General features: G+C 41.1%; 1 protein-coding gene across 1 annotated transcript in view; it reads right to left on the reverse strand.

The window, feature by feature from the left end:
• Positions 1-1371: 1371 nt before the first annotated feature.
• gabra3 (gamma-aminobutyric acid type A receptor subunit alpha3) overlaps positions 1372-13204 on the reverse strand; it is a 50179-nt gene continuing 38346 nt past the window's right edge. The window contains exons 7-10 of the mRNA XM_041051326.1: positions 10265-10417; positions 7401-7606; positions 1835-1873; positions 1372-1692 (exon numbers count right to left, since the gene is read on the reverse strand). Of these exons, the coding sequence (XP_040907260.1) occupies positions 1372-1692; positions 1835-1873; positions 7401-7606; positions 10265-10417 (719 nt within the window). The remainder of the gene's footprint in view (positions 1693-1834; positions 1874-7400; positions 7607-10264; positions 10418-13204) is intronic.

Here is a 13204-nt window from a genome sequence, read left to right on the forward strand (position 1 = left end):
TTATGACAAGGCCAAAATGCAAAAAAAACAAAGAAGAGGAGCTAAACAGCTACAGCGACTGATGCAGAGAAAACAAAGAAATAAAGGCACCAGGTGCCTGCCCACGATATACTTAAAGAAAGAAAGAGTGTCTGTTGTGATTTTAATGTATAAAACATCTAGTGTTATTTGCATTTTCATGAAAAATTTATTATTAACTGCAATTCAGAATTTCGACTTCAGTCTGAGGTAATGGTGGTAGTCTGTTATGACTGCTCGGCTCATGGAGGCGCCACACCATGAGCCAAAACATAAATGCACACAATAATTGTTCTGCACTATGCTGGATCCTTTAATCTGCTTCATCTTTTCACAGGCAGAGGTCTGTTAACCTTCCACACTAATGGGCAATTTTACACTCGGTGCCCAAGCCCATGGGACGTGGGGTGGGTGGGGCACGGCCACATTACTGTAGTGTACGGAGCCCGTGGACACCAGTATGTGTTTGCATGAAATATACACACAGACCTTTTGTGCATATGTGTGCTGTAGATGCAAGTGTGAGTGTGTCAAAGCCTTTTTTCTGTATGATGTGTGTATTCACCAAGGCACATAGCTTCTCTGTCACTGAACACAGTCAGCCAGTTAAAACAATAAGAGCCACTGGACTAGAAAATGTACAGGCAGCCCCGTGGGATGCGAAAGCAATTCCAGATGATACTGCATCGGGTCTGCCGAGATTCAACGCGAGCTGAAGGCCAGACACGGACGATTATTAATGATGTTCCTATGGAACTATACAGGCTGCCCCCGGCTAACAGAGCACGGTAAAGCGACCGACGAATTAGCTCTGCTGGCGTTTTCTGATGCACCACTGTGTGTCTGTGTGCGTGCGTGCATGCATGTCGTTAACTTGATGGATGTGTCAAAACCTTATCACTGGTAATGAGCTACAATGAAAACTTCAAACGCATGCTTGCTCTAACTTATTACAAGCAAAGCGCAAACATGTCAAAACATAGTGGAAACACAATTTGACTACTCTACAAAACGGCAAGCAATCGAGATACAGCAAAGGAACACTCGGTTACTCACAAAAGGGGACAGGGCCAGAGCTAAGTGTGGAGGGGAGAAAAGAAAAGCAGCACAAACACGGTCTGATGTGAGGATGTGCTCCCTCCAAGGTCCACGACTACATGGTAATCTATTCGTATGTTCAAATTTGCCTTCCATCTATACAGACGTGCAAAATATCAAACTCTTAAGAAAAAACAGACACACAAAACACGCGCGCACACACATACACACACAATAAGATGTAATGGACTTGGCCTCCTGCAAACCTGTCTACCCTCTGAACCAAACCAGATCAGGCCTAGCATTTGGTCAAATTCAGTTTAGGTTGTTTGCCTTCATGATAGCGGGCTTTCTGTTGACGTATGTGGCCCAGTAGCCTAAGTTGAAGATGAAGAACAGAACTGGGAAAATGATGCGTGATATCTTGTCCACTTTGCTGACACGGTTGTAGGACTTCTTGGCCTCCGTGTAGGGGTCATCCATTTTGTGCAGATAGTGGTGTTTGCCCACCGCTCCAGTGGCGCTCTTGGAAATGGTCGTTAAACCTTGGTCTTTAGCTACGTTGATGGCGTAGGTGGTTCCAACAATGTTGAAGGTGTTGTTTGCCTTTTTGGACAAAGTCGCAGATTCTCTTCTCTGAAAAGGAAGAAGGCAGTAAAGTAAAGGTTGTCAGGAGCGAAGAATCAGACTTAACAATACTTCCATTTGAACTCATAAAGAGGAAATAGAAGCAACACCACGAGACACGACACACACAAGAACAAAACAAAAGCCTAACCATATCTTTAATCCTGGCCATGTTAGCCTGAAACGGTTCCTGAAAAGAAAAGTAGAAAAGAAAAAAAGTTTACCAATTATATTAAAATTACCCAACTTACATACTCCATTCATTACTATCTAGCTTGTACTACTTTTGAACATTTTTATACTATTAATATTGTCAATTCAAATCTGCATCATACAAATCTGGATTGCAGACAAAAAAAAAAGGGTCATGATAAAAATTCATGACAAATTTATCAGGCTGTTAAAATTAGTGTGGAAATAGGGGACAATTGTATTTTGCATCATTGCAGAACCAGGCTGGACTGGCGTCTGATACTGCTAACAGTAGCAGTAGCAGCACGAAGCAGGATTAGAAACAAAGCAAAATAACAATGCCTGAAAACATGTCTGACAAACTGTATCAATGAGAGCAGCCAGGCCTCTTCAGGCAAACAGCTTGCAATAAAACAAACACGACAAAGGCTGTGTGTGATAAAGCTGGCTGGAGCAACTGCTTTCTTCCTGCTACTAGAGAGGAATCATTAGACTCGTCTTTTATGTTGAAATCACACAGGGAGACAGAATTTTTATTTGCTAAATTGGTACACTGAGACAGCTAAACTTACATCACCAGAGGATCCTGTCAGCCTAAAAGAGTGCAGGGTAGTGTGCACGGTACATGTAAGAGAACAAGTAGGGCACTAAGATTGATCACCGGGAAGAGTTTCAGTTTCCTGTGTGGCATAAGGTGAGCAAGTCTGCACTGGGGTAATTTTCTTTACACCATTCATCCCCACTGTGGCCACTTTAAGATCTGCAACAAAGCTACAGTGGTATATGTCATGTAACAGAGAGTTTTACTTTGAATGCTCCCTGTTTCAGTTTCGCTTTGAGCCCTGCTTTAGTTTTTGCTCTACTTTTTCATCTTCATTTAATTTCCCTTCCTTTTCCCTTCACTCCATCTTTTTAATTAGCATAACTAATGTCCCTGCTTGGCCTCCTCCAAAAGGCTTCACGGTGGATCTCTTTTCCGCACACTGCTCATCACCAAGTGTTTTGTTTGGTCTTGATCCTCAATATTGACATTCGCTCACAAATAGAGGCAGAAAAATGGTTTTACATGCAGCAAGACAGGTGCTTGTATTGTTTGTCCAGTGTCTGAACTAGGCCAGCGTGTCACTTCTATACAGAAAACCCAGAGGGAGACCACTTGTTAATGTCAAATGTGACAAGCAGTGGCATAATATTGGCAGTAGGTATCACAATGATCTTATTAAGTTGTTGTGAAACCCCAGACTATCTGTCCAAGGTGATGAAGGCAGCGGTGGACGTGTTCAGTGTGATCAGTGTTTAGTCTTTAAGTGAGAAGGATGGGGGATGATGATTCTTCAAACTCCTCTTGAAAAACGGCCAATCTTGTGGAGAGCTAACAAAGCTCCCGGGCAACTGATTGCATTAAAACAGAGAAATGGTGAGCGGCTGCCTGAAGGGGTCTATCTCAAGTCAATTAGTATAGGGTGAGAGAGTCTCACTGATACCCTCTGGATAACCAGATACTTTCCCATGATATCGATTCCTCCACTTCTAACACCATCACGAGTCTCCTCTATCACAGAGAGGGCTTACATCAGCAGGAAAAGCGAATGACTGGTGTAACGTGTCCCATGACCTTAATCATAGCCCCCTAAACTCTTCAGTCCTTGGCATTAGGGATGTTCTTTGCCCCGTAACCTAACAAATGAGCCAAGCAAAGTAATTTTCTGTTGCTGTTTAGCTGGGCTGCCCTCTGCAGTAATTTATATGGTCTAATTATTGGGGAGACCACATGTGGCATTGGGATGTGTGCATGTTTTTTATCAACCTAATGTGACACAGCACATAATTTACTTCTGGCCAAAGAGTCTTGTGCACCATTCAAAGTCATTTGGCTGGCTGCAGGCACAAATACCCCCTGAACACAATGCATCTATTGACCTTGTCTTTGTAACTTCTGCAAATTGTTGCATCAGAATTTCTTTATGAGTGTGATTAAGTACCCTGGGGGTAATTGTGCCTCGCTGTGTCCTGCTGTGTGGAGCTCAGTGTGCGCATGTGTGCGTGTAACTGAACCTTGTGACAGTCTGTCCGTGTCTCAGATTGTAGATGAGGTGTTGGCATATTTAATAGCCTCAAGTATGTGAGCATGTGGGTGTATGAGACGCTATGTCCCTCTTTCTGTCCTTGTGTGTGTGTGTATGTGACTGTGTGTATTTTATAGTGCACTACCATTTTTGTTTTTGTAAATCATCATAGAGGTTGTCCGAGCTTGATCTCATCACTGCAGGTTATGTTACAGGTTCCCTGTCAGCCAATGTTAATTAAACATGCTTTCTAATCCCAAAGCAAAACAAACACTGGTTCCAAAAAACACTCCTGCTTCCCTCTCACTCGATCCTGAGTGCTTTTCACCAAACTTGTCATACAGCAACCGACAAAACCCTGTGTCCACTGATGATGCTGCTAGTATGCAACAAAAGCACACTTCAGCACGTTTAGTGAGATATAACCACTTCATCTTGCTATATCATAAGAGTAAATCCTAGTTGCAGCATTCAGAGGAAGTTCGCCAGGAGGCAAATATTCGTGCATAACAACACCCCCAGCTCAAACAACAAAGGCGTGGAAAAAAATTTCATTAAAAAAGTATAATAACAAGATGCCTCCAGAAATGGCAGCTAAGGTTTGTTTTTTCCACCTGAGTACACCAACTTCCAGAAAAAAACCCCCAAAAAACTTTAGTTTTGCTAGCAAACAAATTGTAGCAGCTTTCCCCTTTTGTTCCTGCGACAGTACAGTGAGTAGCAGTGTCATGCTCAGCTCTGCTGAAATGTGACTGCTACGAATGTTGACAATAGCCTGCGTCTCCACCATTTTCAAACAAACCGTTGTGTTAAAATGTCTGAGGACGTAGCTGCAGGTCTGGATGCACAAGATTACGAGGCGTACATGCGAAACCGTGATCAGTCCCTGGCTCCAGCAGCAAAGCCCACCACACAAAGAGCCAGTGCTCCTGCCTCTGCAGATGAAACCAGCATATAATATCTAACACAGGAGTGTCCAATCATGTGTCATGGAGTGCCAAGAATATGCCCGGCTCTCATTCCAACCAAACTCCCCCACCGGCTAATTTCTGTAATAAGCACACCTTCAGCTGGTGAGGGAGAGCTAATTAGGTAGATCGCTTGTCAAACAGAATGTTAGTCGACAAAGAAGGATGAAAATGGCATTGAAGCTCCATAACCAGCAAAGTAAATTAGCGCACATTGACCCGTCTATAGCTCCCCACCATTTCAGACCTTTTTTATTAAAAAAAAAAAAAAAAAAAAAAAAAAGAGGAACCTTGGGGCAATGAAGTCATCGTTTGGTTCCGGTAAGGCTCAAACCCTGCTTCTGATGACTGGAGAGCGTGTTTTCAAAAGGACTTATTAAGCTTAAACTTCTCTCCTGGAAAACATCCTGTCCTTATAGACTCTCTTCCTATAGGTCCCTTTTTTATTTTTTTTCTTTTGGGAAAATATATTACAAATGAAAATGCATGTGCAGCCTGATCCCTTTGCTTTCCAGTAGCTCATTCTAGCGGGGAGTGTGATGCGAGTGCCATGTCTCCCTCTGTGACCCCATTCTTTTTTATCTATCATGACAACTGCATGCTCAGCACAGCCCCCGAGAACGCGGCCCAGGCTGTTGCCATTAAGAGGAGGCATCAAAAGAGAAGAGGAAAAAAAAGAAAAACCTCCACTCTGCTGCTGTGTAACGCTGCAAATTATCCCCACCGACTGAAAAGTTCCATGGCAGCAATATGCATTTCTGTCAATCACTCAGAGGACCAAATGTCAACCTATAAAAAAACAGAAAGGCTGTACTGATTGTGTCAAACAGTTTGTACATTAGAAGCAGAAAATAGATTTATGGTACTGTCTGTCGCAGTGGAAGACATGTTTTTTCCTTCTCATGTCGTGACTGTGGCAGATAGAAGTGTTCCAGCATTTTTATATGTTAGCAGCAGCACAACAACGTTTACTTAGCCACTATTTGCCACTTTACTTAAACTCAATGAGACTTTTACCTGGTTATAGAGAGCAAACGAAAAGAGTAATAATATCTTTTGAAAAGCAAATTCACGTTTTCCAGCGTTCTTGTCGTCAGTAATCAGTGTCACCCCACATGTGATTCTGCAAATTAAATTTTAAGCTGTTCTTTGACATATTCTTAACACCATGCAAAATTCACTAACTGGTAACTGATCTCAAAGAGCACTCAATGTGAATTAGTAGATGTAAATCTAAATATTTTCCGGCAGGAGGAAAACGTATTTTAAAGTCAAGATCTCCTCACTGTCAATCCAACCACTGCAGACTTCAACACCTGATTCGGTCATTCATGTGTTCCACGTGAAAACAGGAAAACAATGCCTTTCTTCCTTTCATTACTGGAACAAAGAAGCCCTTTTGAACCATATGCTGCAGCTAAATTGATCAATCAAGCAAGCGAAACATGGATATTTCATACATTCAGCACAGGACCAAGTGCTTTCATTTACCTCGTAGCTGCCCTGTGCCTTCTCTGATACCCGCTCTCCTCTAAGCTATTTCGTTTGGTGTGATCAGCTATAAAACATCACAGAAATCATGGCTAATTTAAGCACTGAGGTTACCATGAGAAACATCAGTTTTTATTGATGCGACTTCATCACAGCTTCATAGAAAAGCATGTTGTTTAGACCCCTGCATCCTCCAAATAAAACCATAATCCACAAGAAACTACTCTGTGCTAAAATGCTCAATACCTATCTCTATTTCTACTTTCCCAGCTTGATGTAAAGTCTTATATCCTCATAAACAACAGACAGTCAGCCCAGACTACTGACAAAGTAAAGATCTGTAAGCTGTGATTTATCAGATTTCAGGCTTAAAATAAAAATGTCAGCTTCAGGCGATTCATTTTAAGTCATGCACACAAGTTTTTAATCAGCATGTCTGTAATGTGCAGACTAGGTGTTTGGCTGCCATCTTTTCTGGGGCCAGAACGAGCCTACACTGACTTTAGGATGAGACTTGAACATATGCTGCCATCATAAATCAGGGCCAGTGTCTCTGGGAGTTTACCTCTGTTCCGCCCCACTGTCCCTGTTCCATTTGGCTGTTAATGAATAAATAAAAGCTCTCTTTATAGGCTTTATAGAGTACTCCAGGCTGAGTTAAGGAAGGAACTTTCTGTCAATGTTTCCAGGGTGCAGTTTGCCCTCATAGCTCCTTCAGTGTGACTTTCTGAGCAACTTAGAGCATTTTTTAACAAGGTTATAAAAACAAAAGATGAGGAGCAATTAATCTGGAATAAAATGAGCAGAAAAAATAGCCAAAGAGGAGACAAATTCCTTTCTGGAAATCTTTGTTTTTTTTTTTTTTTGAGTGATGTACCTGTGGTTTTTAATGTTGCTGCACTGTGATGAATTGAACGTACAGGTGTGTCGTGTCCATTACTTTTTTTTTTTTTTTTTTTTTTTTTTTAACATGAAACTGTTTAAAATAAGAATCACTCACCCTTATTTCCATGCCCTCTTTTTTCCCATCCCATGCCCAGCTGCGCTTGGTGAAGTAGTTGACTGTGGCAAACTCAATCAAGGCAGAGAAGACAAAGGCATAGCACACAGCCATGAACCAGTCCATGGCAGTGGCATAGGCCACCTTAGGAAGGGAGTTTCTAGCACTGATGCTCAGGGTGGTCATGGTTAGCACAGTGGTGACCCCTGAGGATGAAATAAAAAGATCAGTCAAGAGGTTCTTTTTTGAGGAAACACTTAAAGGAAAGTTCATCTTCTTACAACTTGAGTCAAACTTTGCAAAGAATTTGAAGGGTTATAACATTTTACTTTTTTCTGTCTAGAGATTTTGGAAGACAGGTTTAAAATGTCCAATTTAGCTCAGTCATGTAAATTATTCTTTTGGGCTTATAAAGTTAACAGTCGTGAGCTGAAAGTTACGGTCCACTGCATTACAAGGCTTGGACTACATAATCTACTGTATGAATATCAGAAAGTTGATCCACATACCACGAGCAAAGTTCAATGGTGCATAACCATTATTAGTGTGCTGGATCAGTCTTGTAGGTTCAAGCAGGAATTAGCTTCTCAATGCAATGAACCATTGATAATGAACATTTCAGGATGTATTTTTGACTTTACTTTGGTTTAAACTAGTCTGCCGTGTTTCCTAGTACCAATAGATGCCCTTGTAAAGCTGTGTCTAGTGGAGTTGCAGGGTCCAAAATATCTCCAATAAAAGACCCTGAATACAGGTCCATTAAAACCATAAATATAGGGTCCAAGTTGTAAAAACCGACATTTCCTTTACATAGAGGGAGACATGAGACAGATATATGCTATAGACCTGCGTACATTTATTGCAAGTAATGTCAAGTGCAGGATAATATGCAAAGGTTGGTTACACTGATGATTCTGAATTTCAACACAAAAGAGAAAACAGACTACCATCTAATTAATTAATCTGGAGATAAATCCTTTGGCGTATAAACTTCAAAACTCTCTCAGATCATGTCACGTGTTGGCCTTTTAATTCAGTGTTGCCCGGAAAGAAATACAGCTCGGACAACGATCGCTCATCCAGCCACATAAAAGCAATCGGTTCATCTGTTCCAAGCTTTCTGATCTGATGAAAAACAGACACACAGCAGACTCTAAAAATGAATGCTGCGTTGCAGAATCAGGGAGGTCAGCTCATTTCAGAGAGCTATGGGTGAGAAATTAGAATTTGTGACAAAAAGACTGATAGGTAAGTTTCCACTTTAAGGACACGGGCCGATTAATTTTCACGTACTGCATTTTGAATAACTTGACTACATTCCAACATATAAACTGTGTGCAACGTTTCTATTTAATTTGGCTAAGAGGACCTGGGGCTGCTTGTAATATCGGAGAGGATATTCTTAAATAAAATCCAGGTATAAATCAGGTGTATGTGGCTCTTAAACCTGATAACCCTTCAAAACCATTCAGTCGCCTACAAAATACAATCTGAAAATCTACAAGGGAACAAAATGATGAGTCAATGTAGTGGCTGATAAACACAGAAATGCTAAGAACTCAGTGGAAAGATCCTTATTTCAGCTGATCAGTGCGACGGTGAGAACAAAAGAAACAGGAGGTGAACGCCTCAGGGAGCTGTGTCCTTCACAGTAACTGTTTCAATCATTCTGCTGAGAAAATGACACTGATTACAGCTCCTCTCCTCATGTGAAGGAAATTGTTCTCCACAAATGGAATTTCTTGTGTGACTGAAGCGATTTTCAGATGACTGTTCAGGGAAAAATGTTCCTGCGAGTGCGTTTGTGGAGAACTGAAGAAACTGCTGTTACTCAGAATGCATGGGAACAGGCTGCTGGAACCATTTTTTATTTCCTAAACAGTCCCGTGCTTCGCAGGGTGTTGGGCTTCTGTTGTGCAGCGTGTGCTACCTTGTGTACATGTGCTTCATTTCTAAATCAAAATGCTAATTATTCAACAAAGACGGGTTAGGGGGCTCTTTTATTGATTATGCCGCAAAACAACAGTTGAAAGAAGAAGGGGGAAATTACAAATCACGTCTCATCTTTGAGTATAGGGTGATCTAAGCCGACACAATGATATTAACATGAATAGCACTGGGTGGACAAATTAAATCTATTATTATTCACAGTACAAAGGGAAGATAACACAGTGAAGTGTCACGTATGCAACGGAGGAAATGTCAATTATTAAATCAAATGGATATTGCGCGGCTTACATCTTTTTAAACAGCATCCTTCGGCATAGTACTTGCTAAATGTAAGATACTCGTATGAGAGGCTGGGTTTAAATGTTTTGGTGTCCTCCTTCATTAACGCTGTTTTAAAAGGAGAAGATTAGATCTTCTGCCTTTTCCTGACAAGCCTGGTTTTATCTGAACCGCGCTGACTGTTATTTAGCTGACCAAGTGGCCCGGCCTCTCTCTGAGAGATGCAGCACCTCGTCTAACACCTGCTGCACTTTCCCCGTGTTACACTTTCCAACTTTGCTTCTACTTATCTCTGATTAATTAGTGTTTTAGCAGTTACAGAAGCGGGCACAAATCAATACTGTGATAAAAGCTTTGGGGAAGAAAGTAAATTCATTCATGCCCATGTGCACCTAAATGCACCAAGCTATGTTTTGTACGTCATCGCGTTAATTAGAACTTTTCAAGGGGAAAACCTTTTTTAAATCCTCCACTTGTTCCACAGTTTTGCTGAATCATCTGAAGATGTGAACAAATGCAGCTCTGCACATGTTTTGCTCTCAGCTCATAATTAAGCTCCACCAAATTATCTAACCTATTCAAAGAATCATTTAGTGCATTTTTGAATTGCATTAAAAACACAAGATGGCACTCACCAAACACAGTGCGAGCAGGGACCGATTCTCTGTTTAGCCAGAAGGAGACCTGAGACAGTATGACAGTCATGATGCATGGCAGGTAGGTTTGAATCACAAAATAGCCAATTTTCCTTTTCAAATGGAAATATGTTGTCATCACTACATATTCTCCTGAGGGAGAGGAGAGAAACATAGAAAGAGATGGAGAGAAACACACAGAGTTATGATTATTAATACAGTTATGCCCAGTTGGGGAAAACACAAGCTGAAATATTCAGTCAGATTTATTAAAGTTAGAACATTAACGTGTCCTCGTGCATCATCAAAGTAGCTCACAGGATTGTCTTCAGTCCCTGAGATGAGCCATTAAACCATATGAAAACATAGAAAGTGACAGTTAAAAGACATTGTAATAACCAGGGTGGTTGTGATGTGCACTTTGTATTAAAAACATAACTAACCTCCATTTCACTTCACTTTAAACTAAAATTTAAAGCATAGAAAGTGGAAAGTGGCAAAAAAATGAAATGACATCAGATTCGCAGATTTGCTGATCCAGTTGTCCTGATGAGCCTCTGCTCTAATCCTCATGTACTATACAGGACTAACAGGACACTTACATATTAGAGGAAACTTTGTGTGGAGATCCAAATGTTAGCAGTGCTGAACATCATTATTGCTATATCTTTATCTTTTTATGTATCACATAGCCACTTCCTGTTAGCTGGAAAGGTGGCCCTGAAAAGTTTGTTGCTTGATCCTTTGCGGAGGTCTGACCACAACTGCCGTCCTTCACAAAGGAGCAGCGGACCTGGGAATCCACATTAACACCAACTGACCGATGTTCAGCATCTCTGTCCCCAGAGCCACTTGTCTGTCTGTCTGCAGCTCTTGGGGAGTTCAAAGGACAGCAGTCCTGACAAACTGTCTTCACCAGGCTGACTGACTTGTACTGGATAAAAATAGATTTCAAGTATGCTACATGAGGATTATACAGGAGGGAAACAGAATAGATTTTATATATTGATTCATTGATTTTATTTCCACACCCATGGTAGCAGATGAGGGGAATCGGCCCTCTGTGAAACCGGAAAGCTCATTACAGATACCATTAAATGCATTAAAAACAGATACTATTAGAACATAAACAATGGGAAACGTGTGACTTCACCAAGTGCTCCAGAGGAAAAAAAAAATAGATCTGGTGCAGGAAAAACTGGGAGGGGTCCTGGGGTGGATCACATGGGTGTCTCGGGCTCATTGTGGACTGATCCATTTGATCAACTGGATCCTATGTGTTTCATGGGACGGATATCGAAAACGCTTTCACATATTGTGGACCGGCAGTAGAGCCTCAGCAGTTTGGCAGTACAAATCTCAAAATGTAGATTTTCAGTGGAGTGTTCCTTTTAAATACATGCTTACATTTTCCTGTGGATCATGTAAGATTTTTGTCACTGATGGCAGAAAATGGACAAATTCACAGCCCCCCTAAGCACCAGCTGTCACTGCCATGTGTGTAATCTGTGTGGCAAAGATATGAGAAAAACAGCTTTTCTTTCCCTGAGGTGTAGTTTTTTTTTTTTTTCAGAGCAGATACTAACCTGGACTGAACTGTCTCAAATCCACCCATTACGTTGGCTCACTGTACTCCATTAGGTTTAAAGTTATGAAATTAGATTTTCTGACATCCACAAGCTAAACCGGTTTATGAGAGGAATCATGTCTCTCCACCTTGAATATTGGTACTTATAGTCTCTAGACTTTAGCTGGTCTCATTTCTTCAAAATACCTTACTTACTAGACTTAAGTTCAAACCACCAAACAGCATAACAATAAAGACAGGCTCACGGAAAGTGTTCTCCGTAGAGTTATACAAGTGCTATTATTTCAACAGCTTTCAACACACTTTCTGCTTCCTCAGAAAGCAGTCTGAGTGCCATTCAACAGAGCGGTTTCATGGTAGTTTAGTCTCCAAACACAGCTGAAGTTAGACAGAGCTGTGACTCTGTAGCTCACCTTCTGAGAGCCGCATAAGCAAACAGCTTCACTGCAGAGGTTAAATCTCTCAAAATGGAAAGTCAGTATGGCTCAGTTGTGAGCTATGCAGTCGTTCAGTAATTACCTACTGGCCCTTTGGAGCAACCTTTTAACTTTAGCTTTGCAGTAATCAGTACTTCAGCACTTTATCCTGTCTTCTTGCTCTGCTACCTGGAGCTGGTGATTGATGTTGGAAATGTTTCATCGATGTCTTTTGCCTGAAAGATCTCGATTAAAATTATGTGGTGACTTACAATTTCTTGCAAATGATAATTATTAATATATGTTATTATAAATTACAGCATTTTGTCTGAGTTGGTTAGATTATTTTTTATGTTACCACATAATTGCAGTGAATTTTCTCGTTTATACTGGTGTATATCAGGGCCCGGCCCTTACCTTGGTATTTCATCCCTTTAGGGGTGCTACCAGTTTTCAGAGCGGATGTGACACATGTAGGCGAGATCCTGTGTGACACCCAATATGGCAACCTCCTATCGCTAGAATTCAAACAATCTAAAAACACAAACTCCACCCACTATCTTGGATTATACAACTGCTGCCAAACTGGACAAGCTGAAGGAACTGGACAAACTATTTAACCAAATAGGCACAATGAGCAGAAACAAAACTGCCACACCAGCTCAAAACTCCAAATGTTTCTGGACTTACAAACAAACAAACAGCATGAGCGGCAATCTGTTTGTTTTTTTGTTTTTTGTTTTTTTTTCTCTGGCATACAAGAACATATACCTGAACATCTAGAAAAACTCATCAAGGAATTCATGGCCATACAGCTAACACTGCCTAAACACACTGCCAGTAAAATAATCACTTTTCACCCTTTTCACTGACTAGGAGGCAAAAAACCCCCCCAAAAACGGCCAATAACCACCCATGCCTGATTGTTGCAAAGCC

The sequence above is a fragment of the Toxotes jaculatrix genome, chromosome 12 (assembly GCF_017976425.1).
Source record: "Toxotes jaculatrix isolate fToxJac2 chromosome 12, fToxJac2.pri, whole genome shotgun sequence".
NCBI lineage: Eukaryota > Metazoa > Chordata > Actinopteri > Toxotidae > Toxotes > Toxotes jaculatrix.